At 35.7% G+C, this 19,737-nt stretch overlaps 1 protein-coding gene across 1 annotated transcript; it reads right to left on the bottom strand.

Moving 5' to 3' along the window:
- Positions 1-8,972: 8,972 nt before the first annotated feature.
- On the bottom strand, positions 8,973-11,227 carry LOC108986860 (universal stress protein PHOS34-like). The gene is made up of 5 exons (XM_018959642.2): positions 11,100-11,227; positions 10,754-10,998; positions 10,527-10,621; positions 9,605-9,726; positions 8,973-9,295 (listed from the first exon to the last, which is right to left on the bottom strand). The coding sequence occupies exons 2-5, from the start codon at positions 10,932-10,934 to the stop codon at positions 9,208-9,210; spliced, it is 486 nt and encodes a 161-aa protein (XP_018815187.1). The 5' UTR covers positions 10,935-10,998; positions 11,100-11,227; the 3' UTR covers positions 8,973-9,207.
- Between the last annotated feature and the right edge of the window lie 8,510 nt (positions 11,228-19,737).

Genomic DNA, 19,737 nt, shown 5'->3' with positions numbered 1-19,737 from the left:
TTCTATAACAAAAGAGTCCATTGACCAATTACATGGCCCCAATTTGATTGATTCAATAGCGTTCATTCTTCTTTGGATGGTTGTTGTCAAGTGATAAAATCTGGTGTTGAGATTCGTTGAAATAAGCCAAGTGAGTCTGGATTTTTATCTCCATAATATTTCTTCATATTCTCTTTGCTTGTGAAGTTTGTGCTGTAAGAATCTTTCATTTTCTTGATTGGAAAAAGTCATAAGGTTGCCTTGTACATGAAGAAGTTCGCTTTCAATCTGAAGTATGTTGTGGTTGATTTGCCCAAAATGATTTTTGTTCCAAACTTTGAGTGCTTCTTTAGTTGACTTGATTTTCTTGCATAGAATGTGGGACGGATTGCCTAGATGAGGTTTACTCCATGCTTCACTTATTATTTGGTGGCTTAAGGGCTCACGAGTCCAGAATTCTTCAAACTTGAAAGATATGGCTTGACGAATATTAGTCATGGTATACAACAAGATTGGATGATGATCTGATGCTGATGATGCTAGGTGTTGTAATGTAGCATCTGAAAAAAGTAGTCTTCATTCTTGGTTTGCAAAAACTCGGTCTAATTTTTCTCTAATGAGTGCTTGACCCTGTCTGTTATTAGTGCATGTGAACTTTGGGCCCATATAACCAATGTCGATTAGGCTATTTCTATCCATAAAAGCTTTGAGACCCTTATTTGGATTGTAAGAGATAAGCCTCCCTCCATATTTTTCAGATTGATCAATGAGGTTGTTGAAGTCTCTCATACATACCCAAGGCTCCAGAAAAACTTGATACAATGAATTTAAGTAGCTCCAAAAGTTAGCTTTGTTATTCCATTAGGCTGGTGCATATATATAAGTAAGTAACAATAGTTGATGTAGAGGATCAGAGTAGACTAAAACTGAGATTGCATTAATATTTATATTTACAGGTTCTGTTTCTACACCCTGTCTCCACAAAAGCAAAAGGTCCAATTTTTACAAACAGCTGAAAAATGAACAAAATGATGGAAACCTATACTATCAACAATAGATATGGTGCGATCATCTATCACCAAGGTTTCTGACAAAAAAACTACATCCGGGTTATATTTCCTATATTAGCGCTTAAGTTTTTGATTGCTTTGGAATGGGCTAGTCCCCTACAATTCCATGATATTGTCTTCACTTGGCTTGTGGAGGCATTTTTAAACTTGCCTCACTAGCTGATTTGGATTTGCCTTAGGAGTGTGGGAGCGGCCTATTGTAGGGATTGTATTTTGGTTTTCCTTTTAATTTTTTCTCCTTGACCAAATAGCCAAAATGCATTTCCAGGAGAGCTAGAGCCATTGAAGATTCCTTTGATTGTAACTCTGGAGCAATACACTCATTTTGGTTATTTTTTCTCCACTTTAATGAGGCGTTGAAATTTTCTTTTTGGAACTTTAGCAAGCTCGACATTATGTTCCTTTTAGAATGGCGGATTGCTTGAGTTAATTGATGATCTTGTGTAATGTGTGCAGTAGGGATCCCCTGGGATTGATTTCACTATCATTATACTGTGATGCTTGTATAGTTGTATGAGATCAGTTGATATTTTTGTTGCCATTTCAACTTGCATGGGACAGATTTCACGTCAGGGGCTTAAATCTTCAATTAGTTGAATATTCATCTGAAGTTGAGGCAATTCCATAACACTTGTAGGTGTTGGGGTTGAAGTTAGAAGCATGGTGGAGTCACCTGGATCGTGAGATGCTGAGGGGCAATATTCTTGGGCCTTTAACAAGTTGTACTTTGCTAAGGACTTATTAAGCTGTTAAGCCTTATTACCAAAAAGAATATGTTGAGGCTGAGATGGTGTTATGATAACAGACCTTTTAGAGTAGATATCTTGAGGGCCTATGAATAATGGCCTTGTTTCCATTTGAGATACAGAGGGTTCAACGAGATGGGTTTGATGAAGCCCAAGTCCAAGCCCAAGCCCAATCCCGTATGTTTTCTGCTAAGGTTTATAGCCTTGCATTGCAGAGTAGACTCGTCTCCATTGAGACTTCCATGATGGTTGCTTTCTTATTGACTCGATGGCTGAGATGATATTTTGAGAATCTTGCATCTGTGGGTTAATTCCTTCTATTGCCTATGCCTCTAGACGTGAAGACAAAAGGGAGATTGGCTGCGGTTTGGATTGAGGTTGCAGGATTCAGTGGTTGGCTCAACAGTGAAGACATTAACTCTTCTTAGTGAAAAAATTAATGAGTTTGGATCACTGTAGCTGAACAGTTCCTGAGAATTTGCTGGAGTTGTTTGCATGGAATTTTCGCCTAGCTTCTGGGAGCTCGATGGAGATGGAAAAAAGTGTAGCAATTCCTGTTTTTTGGCAAAGAATTTCTCAAAATGACCACGGGAAAGACTATGTTGGCCTCTCAAAGCGATGTGGTTGATTTCATGTTGTTTGCTCGCAAAGATTACTTGTTTTCATTTGTTGTAATTGTCAATGGGTGATGCTGAAGGAGTAAGATTTTCTGTATTTTGTTTCTTCATACTGCCCACTATCTATTTGGCGAAATGCATGAGTGTTATCAAGACTGTTCTTGTATTCTGCTATGATCCATGAGCCATATTTTAGCCTTGTTGGGGGTGAGCTTAGATAACCACAAAAAATTTGGGAATGACCAAGTCTTCCACATGCATAACAAAAGTCTGATAATTTTTCATACTTGATAGCTACCCATATTTCTTGAAACCCGAGCCTTGGCATCATGAATCCTTGCTGAAGAGGTTTTGTAATGTCTAGCTCAACTTTGATCCTTATGAATTTTCTGAAAGCTAAACCATAAAGAGGGTCTTCTTCCACTTTAATCAAAGTACCAAGTGCTTTCCCAATTTCTATTGCATTGTTAAGAGTTATATAATCTAGAGGTATACCATAGACTTACACATTGAAAGTTGCATGATTTAAATTGATTTCATGCAGAGTTGCACCCGGGGACCAAGGTTTCAGAATAAGCATATGCCCTTTAAAATTCCAAGGGGTTTGATTAAGAATTCTGAACTTATTTTGAGGGGATCTAAAGGTGAATATAAACTTTTTTATATCCATGTCTTTAATGAGAAAGTCTTGGATGAAGTTCCAAGAGGCTTTAATACTAGAATGTACTGCATATTTGTTCAAGGGTTTATTTGGTTTATCTGCTACTAACCTTCCTATCAGGATTTTATCTGAAGTAGTTTTTGCTATCTCTAGAGCAGGTTGAAGGTTAAGATCATTTCATGACAGAGCTTCTGTTTGAGTAATTAGAGAATCCATATCCATCTGGAATTGAGGCAGTAACTAAAGTGGTTGATAATTGAAGTGATATTGATCAAAACAATGAGTGTAGATGTTTAGAGATCACTTTTGTGTATTAGATAACTATTTACGCGAGAACTGAGCGACAATAAGTGCAGAATTTGTTTTCCACCTCCTAGATAAGAAAACGTTATCTTGTGCCTAATGGCATCAGCTCATACATCGTCCACCTATGCTTTAGTTCTAGCAGCAATGATGCGTTTTTGCTCCCACCCATTTTCCTCTAAGGGGAAGCCACTTGAAGCAGTTTTTGAATAATCTAATAAACAAACTATTAAACTATGACTAAAAGTCACAATAAGATGGTGTGTGTTGCATCTTGTTTGTCTAGATTGGCTATCGGAGTCTTGCACGACCACTTTATCTTGATTATCGGTTAGGGAAAGCAGAAATATAAGGACGTAGCAACTGCAGGACGCGTTGATACACCGGCATAGGACCGACACTGACTGTGGTGGAGAGTGCGGATCACACGCCACTCTAGGAAAAAAAGCAGTGGGATCTGAGAGATCGAAGCCACTGATCTCAGTGGTGCCACAAGTGGCGTCGACGGACGCTTACTGACGTGGCGGAGTGTGAGGCTCACGCGCCGCTCTTTTGAGAAATTTTCTTCTACCATCCGACAGATCGGCAACTGGAGAGTCTCCTGGCCTGGCGTGGCGTGGCGCGTGCTGGTCATAGGAGGCCGATAGGCAATAGATCGGGCTTCTTGGTGCTATGGATGGAAAACACCAAAATAGACGCTGGGGGAGACATTATAGATAACTCCAGTGTTGGCCAGACTTGAGGAGGAGCTGAAGCTCCAACCACCCTCTAGGCAGAGTTGGGTAGGGAAGGATGCTGACAGTACTGGGTAGAGAGAAAAAAGACTCTAGAGAAAAAAGGATGCCGAGGATACTCTCCATTTCGGATTCGAGGAATGCAATTTACGAAGTGAAGTAAACAACAGTCTGACACCTTTTTCATTAATGAAGTCGAAAAGATGTTATGAAAATGTGAGTCCATCATGGCTAACAAGAACTCCATCAGAAATGCCAATCTGCAAAAGCCTCCCCTCAAAGCCCAAGAGGCCCAATGAAGCCCGGCCCGAAGGAGAAAGCCATTAACTCGACCTACTAGGAGGCTCCTCTGTACATGACTTGTAGGAAGGATGGTGCTACAGAGGATGAGACTCATCGACCTGAGACTTCCAGTCCTCGAGTTCCCACCCACATAGCATGCGTGATATACGGGGAACCCTTGATCTACTGACAGAAACAGAATAAACAGACGAGAAGGGAGATAGACTGAGAGAAGGAAGTCGGATAACCATGCTGCATTAATGGCTACACCACCTAAACAATACGTCACATTAATGACGACCATTACAGAGCCATGCCATATTAATGATGCCATCGCAGAAGCCATAACACACTTAAAAGCTTTGACAACATGAACAGTACGGAAAACAAGGACGTAGAAGCAAGCACTATTTGCTCCACAGACTGATAGTATAAATAGCAGATCCTGGGTACGAGAATATTTCTTTGGTTCCTAGACTTTCTTACTTATTTACTATACTCTAAGAACATTACTAACTTAAGCATCACAGGTTTCCAAACTTGTGTGCAGCCAAGAGAATGAGACGGTTGAAATGAAACTCAAGAGATAATTACAAACTTAAAATGATATTTGATTTCATATGTAAAATAGGAAAAAAATAATTTTTACCAAAAGCAAGAAGTTGTGTTGGCGCTCTAGATGAAAAACTGGAACATTGAAATCGAAGATTGGAAAAAATAAATAAATACTTGGAAGTAGGGATGTGCTGAAAAGCCGTCAACCTGCACCGTCCGTACCAACCGACCCGACCCGACCCGACCGATAAAAGCAGGTTGAACTAACTTGCGGGTCAAACCCGTTAACTGTCCTTTCAATCCGACTAAAACTCTCCAAATCTCAAACCCTAACTGCCATCCCTCCCCATTTCTCTCTATCATCACCGTCATCGCCATCAACTCCATTCGTCATCATTGTCGACTCCATTGTCTTCCTTGTCGAATCCAACAAGCAACAAGCACAGCCTCAAACAGAGAGAAAATAAGGAAAATCACATGGTCATTCTGACTCAAACAATACAATCACATTCACTTCCCCACGACCCAATAACGTAGCCCTCATCCACCAAGAAACCAGAAATTCATCACAAGATGGCTGATTAATCGACAAAGCTCACCTTAGCTAAAACATTTTGGTAGCCCGAAGAAAAACATCACGCGACCCAACTCATCCCCGTCGAGGATAATTTTGCGTTGCAAAGCTTCTGTGGTGAACTCATCCAGTATATCTTCCACGTCGTAGGCCAAGTCTGTGAGATCATCAAGCCAAGCTTTCACTGCAGTTTCAGTGAGTTGCTTCTCCTCTGCATCACCAAGGACCTTTTGAATTGTTGTCATGGTTTTACCCCATTTTGCTAGTTGTTGTCAAAGTCCTTCTTGGCAAGCAAATTTCAACAATTCGAGAGACGTCAATCGGTCAAACAACACTTGAAGAAATGCAAAAAGAATGAGCTCTCCCACCGCCTTTGAAAGAAATTAATCAAGAAAATATGCAAAAAACAGTGAAACGAAATTTGAATCTTCTCGATGGGGATGAGTTGGGAGGAAGGAATGTTTAGTGCATGGAAAAGAATTGGGGAGATCGATTTCGACTTTATGTTCTCAACTGGCAGACGGGTTGACCCGACTAAAGTCGGGTCGGTTCTTTTCTTGTTGGTCTGGACGGGTCGGGTCCAAAACTTGTGCGAGTTGGACGATGTGCAGACCTACTTGGAAGCATGCATGAAGTTGCCTTGGAAGCATGAATGGCTTTTGCCTTTTGGGTGAAGAGATTAAATCCAATTGTTTCACGTTAAGATTAAGTAGACATCTCGTTACTTTTGCGAGAATCAATTGAAACTTAAATTTGCATCTCTAACTTTTGTGACTCTGCCTAACTTGTATTTTATTGAACTTACTTATGTATAACTAGTTTATATTTATACATAATAACCATATATTAGACTTCTACATAAATTATGTTTTACACACACACACACACACACACACACACACACACATAAATAAATAAATATATATATATATATATATATATATAAACACACACACACACACTAGCGGAATGGTATGTGTCTTGTATTATACACATCACATAATAATATAACATCTCATATATGTAATTATTAAGTTGTATCGATTAACTATTATAAAAATTATAATTTAATGACTTCAGTGCTTAGCTAAATAATATATATAGTATATTCAATATATAAGTAACTATGCATAAGTAATTAAATTACATACTATATCTTTAATTATAAAAGTTGTTATGCTTATATACACACACACACACACATCTATGTATGAACGAGTTTTAATCGAGTCAAGCAAACGAGTCCAATCAAACATAAACGAGCAATCATAAACGAGCCTTATCTGAGTCGAGACTAGTTTAATTAGGTATGGTTATATGCTTTCACGAGTGAGCTTTTCTTTTTTCACGAATCGAGTTCGATTCAAGTTTAACCGAGTGAGTATCACGCGGTCTATCGAACAAACTAGTTCACTTACAACCCTAATAACAATCCATTAGCAGCCATTCAGGGCATCATAAAACACTAGAAAGAATTTGCAAAAAATTTTAGTTGCCTAGTTTGAAAGCTACAATGAGACAATATGTCAAGGAATGTGAAGTTTTTCCAAAGGAACAAGGTTGAGCACATCCATCCCATAGGACTACACAAACCCCTGCCCATACTAGAATGACCTTGGACTAATATCAGTATGAATTTCATCGATGGGCTTCCCCAGTCCCACATCAAGGATGTTATTATGGTGATTGTTGATTGTCTCACAAAATATGCCCACTTCATTTTACTCAAACATCTCTCATAGCTAACACCATAGTCAACCTATTTCTAGACCACATCATCAAACTTCATGGAATTCCCACATCTATAATGAGTGATCAAGACCCTATTTTTATCTCCAACTTTTGGTCTAAATTTTTTCGAATACAACAAACCCAACTCAACCTCAGCATCGCCTATCACCCTCAATCTGACAACCAAATAGAGATAGTAAACCAAACTTTGGAGGGGTACTTGCGACAATTAACGGGAGAATAACCCATATTCAATGGCTCTCATTGGTCGAGTACCGGTACAACACTAGTGACCACCAAAACTACGCCATTTGAGGCCATGTACGGCTATCCTCCTCCTCTTCTTCTCCAATATGCTCCAGGCACAGCACGAGTTCAAGCAATGGAAAACTCCTTGAAGGAACAAGATGCCATTCTCCAAATCTTGAAGGACAACATGCGAGAGGCACAAGAGTGCATGAAGAAGTTTGCAAATCTCAATCGTAAGTAATGAAAGTTTGGGAAGGAGATTGGGTTTACCTAAGGCTCAAACCCTACTGATAACTAGCAGCTGTAGCTTGCCCAACGATTTTATGGGCCCTTTCAGATCGAAGAAAGGTTCAAGATGATTGCCTATCACTTGAAGCTGCCTTTGGAGTCTCAAATCCATTTGATCTTTCATGTTTCTTGTCTAAAGAAATGCCTTGGTTAAACATCTATGCCTCAACCGAAGATTCTTCTTGTCAACATGGATGGATCCTTGCATCTGAAACCAAAGAAGATCCTCAGTCAAAGGCTCAAGCGACAGGGAAGAAATTAGGGCATTTTGAGATCAATTTGGGAACCTTATCCATAAGGTCCTTGAAGGGGGGGCCTATCATGTTACCCCCATGCATGCCTTCATCTGAGCCATCCAAGTGATCGTGTGGCCGTGGCTTGATATGATGTTTTTATATTCTAAAAGGATCACATGTTTTTAAGAGTCTTGCAGCAGTTATGTATTTACTTTTATGAACGAGTCTTTAGTTTTGTAGGTCACGTTTGGGTCAATAGGGTAATGAGTCTAGTTGTGTTGCTAATATTTAGGCATGTTATCGAGTCTTTTAGTAATTTTCAGTTATATTTAAGTACCATTTTTAAAATTAAGGAAGTATCGAATTTAAGCACATTGCAAGTCGAAGTGCCTAATATTTACTTGTTAAGTCAAGAACCTTGACAAAGAGACGGGGTATGGTGGGGGAGGTGGAGGGTATGATGAGGGTGAAGGGTACTATAGTAGGATATCCGGTGGGAGAGGAGGCAATGGCGTGGTTATGGCGGTGGGTACGGTGTTCGTGGGAGTTGTTACCAGTGCGGCAAAACTAGACACTATGCAAGGGACAGTTATAAAAGTTAAGGTGGCGGCTAAAATTACTACGATTTTGGGAAGTGTGCTAGGGAGCGTCCAAACTATTATCGTCGATCAGTTTGGGTAATTGACAATTGTGTTCTTCTCAGCAAATTTTAACGCTTTTTTCTGCTTTATTATTATAGAAGTTTTTTTTTTTTTTATGACCCACTTTTACTTTGGTGGCCGTGGAAGGATGCCGTTTAGCACCTAATAAGCATTGGATGCTAGCTTTCCAAAAGCAAATTGGCAAAAAGCAGGCTGAGGACAATGACGAACTCGATCAAAATTTCGAGAATATATCCGAGTATTCGGAATTCCCAACTTCCCCCATTCACATCAAATGGGACTAAATTGATAAAAATCAGACGATAGCAATGCAATAATGCATGCATGTATAAACTTGTTATTCAAAGTTGAGTTTACATGCCATATTTGAGATCAGATGGGGAGAACGCAAAAAAAAAAAAAAAAAAAAGACGACGACGACGACGACATTATGAGCAATTGTCAAATTTATTACATACACAACTACTCGGCTGATTTAATTTCTGTACGTGCATTAGCACGTGAAGTAGGTAATGTAAGCTTAGTGTTTGATTTTGGGCTTCTTCACAATCATCACAGTACAGTGAGCATGATGAGAACAATAGTCACTGACACTGCCTAAAACAGCCCTGCATAACAAAACAAAATGGATTGTTAACATTTGCACGAAAGACCAAAACATATTATTTCCATCGGTGCAAGTCTCCAAGGAATAAACAGTGAATCACAGATGGTAAACTTATGATGAGTTCTTGCTTGTTACAGGCATGGCTTCAACAATAGATATCGTACTAATACTAATGGCATAAAATAAATACAGAGAGTTCACTTGTTAACTTCCTTATAATTTAGCGATTGGAAAGTACGAAAACATGCCAAGGAAAATAATAAAGGAAACCATGAAAGCATGAGTGAGAGAAAAGGGTTGAGATCAGTACCTTTTAATAGCTCCATAGCCATGACTGCCAACAACCAAAATGGATGCATGGTGTTTCTCCACAGCCTCACAAAGAACATTTCTAGCATCTCCTTCCACCACCTCCACTATCACGTCGTGCACCTACATACAACCCAGCTGAGATATTAAAAGAAGAAGCTTTGGCATCTTTAATTCATCAGAAGCACCTTTGCTTCCGTCTTGAAGAAGGTTAGGTTTCCTAATTGTAAGCTCATTTAAGAATTAGTCTCCTAATTGTTTTGAGATTAGATTATTGACTTTCCTAAACAAGCTAAGGTCTATAGAGAAATTTACAAGCTAAAATGTGCACGCCTGCCCCAAACCTTTTAAGGGATTCCACGACTTGTGCACTAAAGCTCACAATGTGGAAGCACATCTTCAAAGCCTCAAACAATGAGGAATTTAGCTTAATCATTAGTGTTTGATCAATTCCAGTATAAAATATAAACATATTGATTGTTCCTAACATGCAAAGAATCTTACAGTATCCAGTTAGAGAGTGAACAATCACCGAAATCCTCTATCTTGATGTCTAAAAAATGCTTTATAGTCACTCAAAAGCATCCAATCAATCCCAATCTGTAGCCACCACATCCAGTCTCAATTCGACCATTTTATGAGTTACTTCCCTCAAATTTTGTAGGTTCCCAATGTGTATTCAAATAGAAAACTCTTTGGTTGGTTAATTGGAACCTAATACTGGTGAAACTCCCATCAGTTCACATGATTGTGCATCAGCATGCACACAAACACAAAGCGTCTAGGTCCCCACTCTCTATCCCTACTCCACCAGATATATATGTAATACCTAGTTGGATAATCACTAATCAATGTTGCTCAACATTGAATTGAAACGCAAATAACAGATTAGAATATCCTAGCGAAAGAAGAAAACAGATTACCGATTTACTGGTGCAGAGTTCCTTGGCCTTTTCAACGACCCGGGCAGCGGTCTTCTTCAAATCGGCCTCCACAAAGGGCAAAACCTCGGCCGCTCCTACAATTTCCCAAAATAATAAGAAATCGGCCTCTGAGTCAATAAATCACATATGTAAAATCCCAACTAGGAACACGTAACGAGGTAATTCGTAAACACGCAAAAAGATTCGTGGTGGGTGAGAGTGCGTACCAGGACCGGCGAAGCCGACGGCAGAAGAAGGAGTGGGTTTGGCGTGGACGAGGATGAGCTTGAAAGGAGGGTTGGCAGAACAGGGGACGAAGAAGTGATCCAGAGTCCACTCCAGAGCGTACGAACTTTGCTCGCTTTCGTCGATCCCGACCACCATCGGTTGCTTCTCGGCGCTCGCCATTGCAGGGAATCGGTCACTGATCGAGCTTGTTTTTGTTGTCGTTGTCGTTATTGTTATTGAAGAACTGCGAGTCGACGAAAATGGTCAGCTTTGATTTTATTTTATAGAAGAGAAGTGGACGGAGATGATTGCATTTACGGGAGCATTAAAAGCTGTGGGCGTTACCAGATTCGCGTATTAAAATACTAGGTTCGATGATTGGCGTGCGTTCAAAGAGCTTTCTACCACCACCTCAGCTTCGTTTCCGATTGATTATTCGAGTGCGTTCCAAAAGCTTTCTTCCAACTCAGCTTCGAATCAGCATCCTTTCTTAATTATTAATTACCACAACGACAGAAAAAATATAATAATTAAAAAGAAAATAACTTCGGCTCAATACGACAATATTAACCTTTGTTTTTGATAATTTTGTGTTGTTTAATGTTCTTGTCGTGGAGCTTATTGGCATATACTCTCCATAACAAGCTGTAAAAACCGATGGTCTAGAGCTCATTCATCGGTTCATTTCCTCTCAGATGAACAAACCTAAAAGTAAGCCCAACACCTCATTTTGATAATAAACTGGTTTGAACAGCGAGTTGAGTTGAGTTGAGTTGAGTTGAGACAATCTATAAATGATAGTGAGATATTTGAGATGAGATGAGATGAGTTAGCAATTATTTGAATTAAAATGTTTTATGAAGTTTTAGAAAAGAAAATATAAAAAAAGTTAGAATAAAAATATTATAAAGTTAAATATTGTTAGAATATAATTTTTGTAATATAATTTTTATTTTAGGACTTAAAAAAATTGAATTTTTTTTCGTATTTTGTTTGTAAGTTTAGAAAAATTATAATTATTAGATAATTATTAGATGAAAATTAAAAAGTAATTTTATTTATAGTGTTTGAATATTAAGATGAGATGGAGGAGTTTCATTATCCAAACCAGGCCTTAGTGCCACTGAAAGGAATGTGGGAAGCATAGCATTTCAACTCATATTTCAGCTGCTTCTTTGTGTTCAACTCTATCTTTTTCTTTTTCTATTTCTAACACTCATTTTTTCCTGGCAAACAAACAGATTTGAGCGTTTTCGAATCTCATGCCACCTGCTGCAAGAGGATGGACCATGTAGACATACTTCTGAAACAAGTAGTTAGGATTTGGGAAGGCATTTCGTCCCATTTCTTTTTGGTCCATTGGGTGTATATTGGATCCATGGGCTACAAGACCCAAATATGTTGACAAAAACACCAAAAACCCCAACATAGAGGCCCTTTATGGGGTGAAAGCTGGGATCGATAAACATCCACTAATTACTTACTAGCACATCAAACGTCACCCACATCAATTCCCTCAACATGTCATGGGTATCCGAGATAGATCCAAGCTTGATGCATAGGTTTAAAGAGTAAAACTCAGTGAGATGAGTCTGCTCTCTCCCTTGGGGAAATTGCCAATGTCCTGCTCCACTGGTCACCCTAATCAGACACCCATTTGACTGGTATGGAACATGCACCCTCAACTCCTTATACCACAAATACAATGGCCTTTCTGCGTCTTGATTTTTCAGAATTTTTATGCTCCTCTTCGGCTTCCCGACAACCTGTATTTGATGTTTAACAGCATCTTTCTCATTCTGATGTTCAACGATAATCTTACATTGAATTGCACTAGAAATCACCTGAATGGTGACATCTTATTCGCTCGTTGTCCAGAAATATGAGACAGGCAATTTTAAACATTTTATTGTTTCATAGTTCTTGTTTTGTATTACCTCTTTGGAGTGTTTGTTTGTATTACTTTTTATTTATTTATTTAATCTTATTATTTTTCTTGCTAAAAAAGATTCACATGGAGGATGTGTCATCAATCACTTGCTGGTCACGTTATACCAAGCCGTGTCATCTTCAAGCTTCTTATCGATCTATAATTTCTCTTTCTCTGCATAAGATAAGAAAACGTTATCTTATGCGGCTATGCCTAATGGCATCAGCTCGTACGTCGTCCACCTATGCTTTAGTTCCGGCAGCAATGATGCCTTTTCAACGCCATTGTTAATATACAATGCGTGGAATCCGTGATTTCTACTTCCATTCATCCATTAAGAAAGAAAAAGTGCAACAAAACAATGGATGTGGCCAGAGAAGACCTTTTTTTATAGCAAAAGTTTGGACGTAATGATGGCCAAAGTGTGAAATGGGTTGGTACTCGTGTGGGTGAGTTTGGATGTTGAAGTGAGTTGAGTTGAGTTGAGTTGAGATGATAAAATATTATTAGAATATTATTATTTATTATTATTATTATTTTAAGATTTGAAAAAGTTGAATTATTTATTATATTTTATGTTAGGATTTGAAAAAGTTGTAATGATGAGTTGAGATGATCTCAACTTCCAAACGAAGCCATGCGTTTAGATGTTGAACTAAATTGAGTTGAGTTGAATTGAGATGATAAAATATTATTAGAATATTATTATTATTATTTTAAGATTTGAAAAAGTTAAATTGTTTATTATATTTTGTATTAGAATTTGAAAAAATTATAATAATGAATTGAGATGAGTTAAGATTCCAAACGAAACCAATGAAATATGGGTATGTTTCAAAACAACCATCTTTTGCTGCAAATGAGTTTTTTCATCCTTAATCAAACATACATGAAATAGTTTAAGCGAGATTTAAGTAGTTGACACGTGAAATTTTTTAAAATGTATAACGTTAATAAGTGTAATTCAAAATAATAAGATGATTTAAATTGAAGAATCAAATTGCTGATGAGTGAACTCGTATAATAAAAATTGAACGATAAAAGTAAACTCACAAACTGATATGATTTAATGTAGTACGTTAGATTATAAAATTATTTTTATTGTAAAATATACCTAACGTAATATATATATATATATATATATGAAGTTATGTCAATTTGTAGATTTAATTTTATAAAATCCCTTTACTGTAAAATTACAAAAATTTACATTTTATGCCGAAGCAATCCTGATGGTAACTTAATTGGCTTTTTTAGGCCAATAATATAGTAATAATGGCAATAAAGGGATAAAACCAATTACAAATACCAGAGCCATTGGAGATGCAGCACTAGACTAATGATGGCCAAAGTGGGAATTGGTTGTTATTTATACTCTTAAAGCAATGAATGCCATTGAATTGGTACTTGTCTTGTGCTGCGAATGAGTGAATAATACAAACTATTTTGATGGAAATGGGGTTTTTTTTTTTTATATATATATATTTTTTAAGAAAGAAATGGGTATGTTGAAAATAACCAAAATCATATTAATTTGTTTATAAAATTAGATACAGTCATAGGTTTTGTACAAGCGTCATGTATTTTTTTTTAAATGAGTAAGATCTATTATTAAAAATTAATTTTTTTCATATGAATCTCACATTTATTCATTTCTTTTTAAAAAAATATGCGATACTTATATATTTTATGACTATAAATATCACTTGTCAATGAAATAATACAGAGCTTGTGCAGTAAATTAGTCTTATAATAGACCTTTATTTCAAGGCAAATCATAAATTAACAATGGATATACAGGGGAAAGCCCAATTACTACAAGTGCAAGAGCTATTGGAGGTTGCTTTTAAGTGGATTGCCTCACCCTATTGGAATTTGGGTGCATGATTTCAGTCAAATTCAAATGGGCCACTGATTACTGCAAGTGGAAGGTCATCAGATGTCGCAATAAAATTTTATGTACAAAAATCGAATCTTGCTTCTGCTTAATCTGGGAGCAATAATTTAAGGTAGCACTAGTTTCCAGCTATATATTAATTGCTTTTAGATTTGGATCATGGCACATGACAAATGGCCGAATATCTTTTTTTTTCCTTTTTTTTTTAAATTTTTTCGAATGTTTTTAAAAGAAAAATCAGCTAAAGAAATATTTTTTTATTCAATTAAAATTTGAGAACTGAACAAAAAATAGATCAAAACACCAAGAAAATTTAATCTTCCAATAGTAGTTTTGAATTTATGGAGTAATAACGTACTTGAGTGGGTGATAGCTCGACAAAGCTTAGTGGTCTTACCACTATCTATTAATAATGCTACCCTTTTATGCTTTTTAAATAGTTATAAATAGAATCTTACTTTTGTTCTATGGTCTGATCTCATTGATCCAAGTTGAAGGAATTTATATATTGGCTACAACGACCAATCATACATTTCGAATAATATATATGAATCATGTCACGAATATTAAAGATATTATAATATATACATATATATATTTAGGGAAATACTCTGGTCACAAAGAGATTACATAAAAATAATTCTACAAATTGACGTGGCTTGATGTGGTTCGTCATATTATAAAGTTAATTTTATTGAAAAATATATCTAACGAATCAGATAAAGTCACGTCAATTTGTAAGATTATTTTTATGTAATTTCTTTATAGATGTAGCAATCCTTATATATTTATATATAGCAACCATGCATGCTTGGGGGCCTTTAATTTTTATTTTCTGGTCTCTCATTAATAATGAGATTTTGAAGCCAAGCTATCTTGGTGGAGTAGTTTGGAAGGATTTGTAACTACGACATGATCCTGAACCAGGGACAGTAGAAAGCCTCGCACCGAGTAGAAGAACAACAAATAGGATAAAATGCAAGAGAGGTAATTAACAACAATTAAGTATCAGAAATGGCTCTGATACCAAAAAGCGGAAATGAAGGAGGGACTGAAGAAGAAGAGAAGGAAGGAGAATTAGAAATATGCACAATTAAATGAGGCGGTTGAACCGACCATATGCATGTATGAAATGCAAAATAAAGTAAATGAAGAAATAATCATTAACATTATATCAAACATAAACTTTATTATATCAGCAAGTTTATGGCACAAGGATAGCAGGTAGTGCGGATATTTGCACTTACAAAGTTGTGAGAAGGTAGGCAGGAATTTCAAAGGGTTTCTAGCCAAAATGAACTCTGCCTTAAAATGAAAGAAGGTTCTCCTTTTATAGAACAAGGAGTCCCTGTTTACAAAGTAAATCCGTGAGTGAACAGCGTTAGTACTGTTTAGGCACGGGTAAAAGAAAAGTATAAAGTAAATCCGTGAGTGATCAGCATTAGTACTGTCCAGGCACGGGTGTCATTTTGGCTAGAAACCCTTTGAAATTCCTGCCTACCTTCTCTCAATTTTGTAAGTGCAAATATCCGCACTACCTGCTATCATTGTGTCATAAACTTGCTGATATAATAAAGTTTATGTTTGATATTATGTTATTGATTATTTCTTCATTTACTTTATTTTGCATTTCATACATGCATATGGTCGGTTCAACCGCCTCCTTTAATTGTGCATATTTCTAATTCTCCTTCCTTCTCTTCTTCTTCAGTCCCTCCTTCATTTCCGCTTTTTGGTATCAGAGCCATTTCTAGTAATTAATTGTTGTTAATTATCTCTCTTACATTTTATCTTATTTGTTATTCTTCTATTCGGTGCGAGAATATATATATATATATATATGAACGTACGTGACTTGTGACAGCTCCCACTATTCACCTGCCTTCACATGATTCATATATTCCATTGGAAAAAACACCAAGTAATTAATTGCAGAAACCAATATCGATCATGCATGCAGCCCATGACCGATGTAGATTCACCGGCCACCAGTGCTATCCACCTCATCCTTCATTTTCAAAAGTGCATCATGTTGACCTGATCTCAGATCTCATCTCTCTCTCTCTCTCTCTCTCTCTCTCTCTCGGCCAGAATTTCTGTCTCCTTTCAACATGAGTACTGTTGTTAGGAAAACAGAAAATCCAGGTGGGGTTGGCGAATAGCACAATAAGGAAACAAAAATAAAAATAAAAAAAAACATTCGGTTTTCTGTTGGACATGATCATATCAATCGTGGATTTTAAGTACTATCCTATTGTATCTGTACTCCTTTTTTGGGTTGCTTGCTACCAATATGAAAAGAAAAATTATATTTGTAATTATAAGTGTATAAATATCGTACAGTTAATTTTAAAAAAAATAAATAAATATGAAACTCACATGAAAAGAAATTAATCTTTTTATGAGTGAATCTCATTTTTTTTCAAAGTAACTACATGATATTTGGACATTTCACGAATGTATGTAGCATTATTCATATGAAAAACATTTTGAGAGTTTCGATGAATTAGCCATTAGAAGTTCAATAGTTGGAGACCCCTAGATGGAGTCGTTGTTAACTTTTTTTTTATTTGTGGGTCAAATTCTTATTCAATAAATGAGTTTAATATATAGAATATTTAATTAAATAGAGATAGAATATAAAATCAGAGTTTAAATCAAGACATCTACTATAATATCATATAAAATCATTATTTGTCATAAAAATTTAAGCCGAGAGAATGAAATTTAATAATTTCTATTTGTCTTAATATTGAAAAATAGTCTTGAGGGGAGTTTTTTGTTTTTTAAGATTAAATAATAATAATAATAATAATAATAATAATAAAAGGATTTTTCGTTATTAATCTCCAAATAGATAATAGATGATGATCCTAATTTGAGGACACTGAGGTGCATTGCTCTTTATTTAATTATTTTAACCAAATGGTTAAAAATCTAATTTAGGGAGACCAATGAGAATGCAGAAGACAGATCTACGTGCAGCCAGGTGGTATCTGATTCACTAGAGGCTCATAGTCATAATGGCATCTTACGTATCGTAACCGTCTACGCTTTGATAGTTTGCTGTGACCCACCAGACAAGTAAATTAGAAAGAAAAGTCCCACCAACTAACCAAAATGTACGTGGCGAATATCCTACTTAACGCGTGGCAATGTATCCCATGTTGCGTCGTTGATCCACACTTCTCTCGTTTTAACTACAGGTGTTCATTTTGGATAGAATTGAAACCAAACGGTCGATATGGGTCTTCATAGTTTCCAAATGTAAAAAAATGCTAGGAAAACGGACCAATTCACATCAAAGAAAAAAATTATTTTACTGTTAGAACCCAACCGTCAAGATTTAAGGGTTTTAGAATTTTTTAATATTAATTTAGTTAAATGATCAAAACATTCCATCATATTTCTAAATTTGATGTTAACGTTGATCAGCTCACTCTATTGACACTGACTTTATAGTAATTTTTTCTTTTTTGATGACTTCACTTGTCTATTAATTCTTAATAACTTAATATCATACTTACACATAATTTCAATGCATTTTAATATAACGTATAAGTCATCATACCCTCCAACTTGCCTAAGATAAGGCCATTTGAATTTTTTTTTATTCATATTTTTTATATTATTAGACATTTAAAAAAATTACAACATTATTAAAAAATATTTTCTTAATTATTAAATTAAAAAAAAATTGCATTGGACGAATGACCCATCCTCGGGACGCATTCTCTGGACAACATGCATTTCCATTATAGCATTGATGGGTTAAGGTTAGGTTTCGATATAAAAAAATATTTTATTTTATTTATTTTAATAATATTTTATTCTCATCTCATCTCATCTCATCTCATCTCGTTGTCTAAATCCTATCTTACTGTTTATTACACAATGCTTTTTTAAGTTTTAAGCTTATCTCGTTGATTAGCTGTGAGCCATAAGAGAAGCAGCTAGAAAATGATGTTTGGACATCGCCGTCATACTCACGTGGCACGGAACCGTGGAGATGACTTTCCGCGTGAGCGTTGGCCCAATTGCATACGTTTGCTTTTACCTCTTCCATCCCGTGAAAATATGTACTAATGATAGCTAGGGAGAGAACCTCCGCCCTTTATATCTTTTTCAATCCTTTTCAGATTCATAACCTATATGCAGCGGCAACTTAAATGGGTTTAGAGTGAATGAATTAAAAACAAAAAACATGTACTAATGATAGCTAGGGAGAGAACCATTTCTATCTCACATTTATCACACAATAACGAGTAGACATTGTCCATTAACCTTTAAATCTTTCTTTATAAAAAATAAAAATGCCACATTGTATATAGTGTGATTAAAGTAAAATGATGGTGTAGTTTATAGCATTACTCATAAACTACTACATCTACACTAATAAAAAGGCAAGACGTTGGTTTGTATTCAAAGATGAGATGAGATGAGATGAGATAAATTTAGATGGATTTAGATGAAAGTTAAAAAAATATTGTTATAAATATTATTTTTTAATATTATTATTGTTTTGAGATTTGAAAAAGTTGAATTGAGATTCATAAAAGCTGAATTATTTATTATATTTTATGTGAAAATTTGATAAATTGTAATGATGATATGATATAAAATGAAACACTTTTTAAATGAGCCTCATAGATTTGGTAACGATAATATTAAGCTTGACTTTGCAAAAAACTAATTAATAAATTCAACTGAGAACAAAAATGACTGACACATTAGTGTGTATCGTTATATTTGTAGTATTTATGTGTATATCAAGCATTTTCCTATATATAAAAAGTTGTATTGAAACCGGTCTCCTAAAGATTTATATTGGGTATATCATATATGCATGTATGTTATTTTTAAGAAACCTTATCATTGTTTATTTATATGTAACAAATGGGAAATTTTGCACTGAGAAAATAAAATGTTAAAATTAAAAAATAGACATATTATATGAATTTTATAAAATTTATAAAATTTATTGAGTACTTTATATATTATCTAAAAGATATAAATTATGTTATAATTAGTATTGAGGGTTAAATGTTTAATCAAATTAGTATCTAATAATCTTAGAACTCTTGGATCTGTGATTAGGTCTTTAACAATTAGTATCAGAGCAGGAACCACACCATGAATTTAAATCATGGAGGAAG

The sequence above is a fragment of the Juglans regia genome, chromosome 11, assembly GCF_001411555.2.
Source record: "Juglans regia cultivar Chandler chromosome 11, Walnut 2.0, whole genome shotgun sequence".
Lineage (NCBI taxonomy): Eukaryota > Viridiplantae > Streptophyta > Magnoliopsida > Fagales > Juglandaceae > Juglans > Juglans regia.
This window is presented reverse-complemented; position numbering and strand designations above follow the sequence as displayed.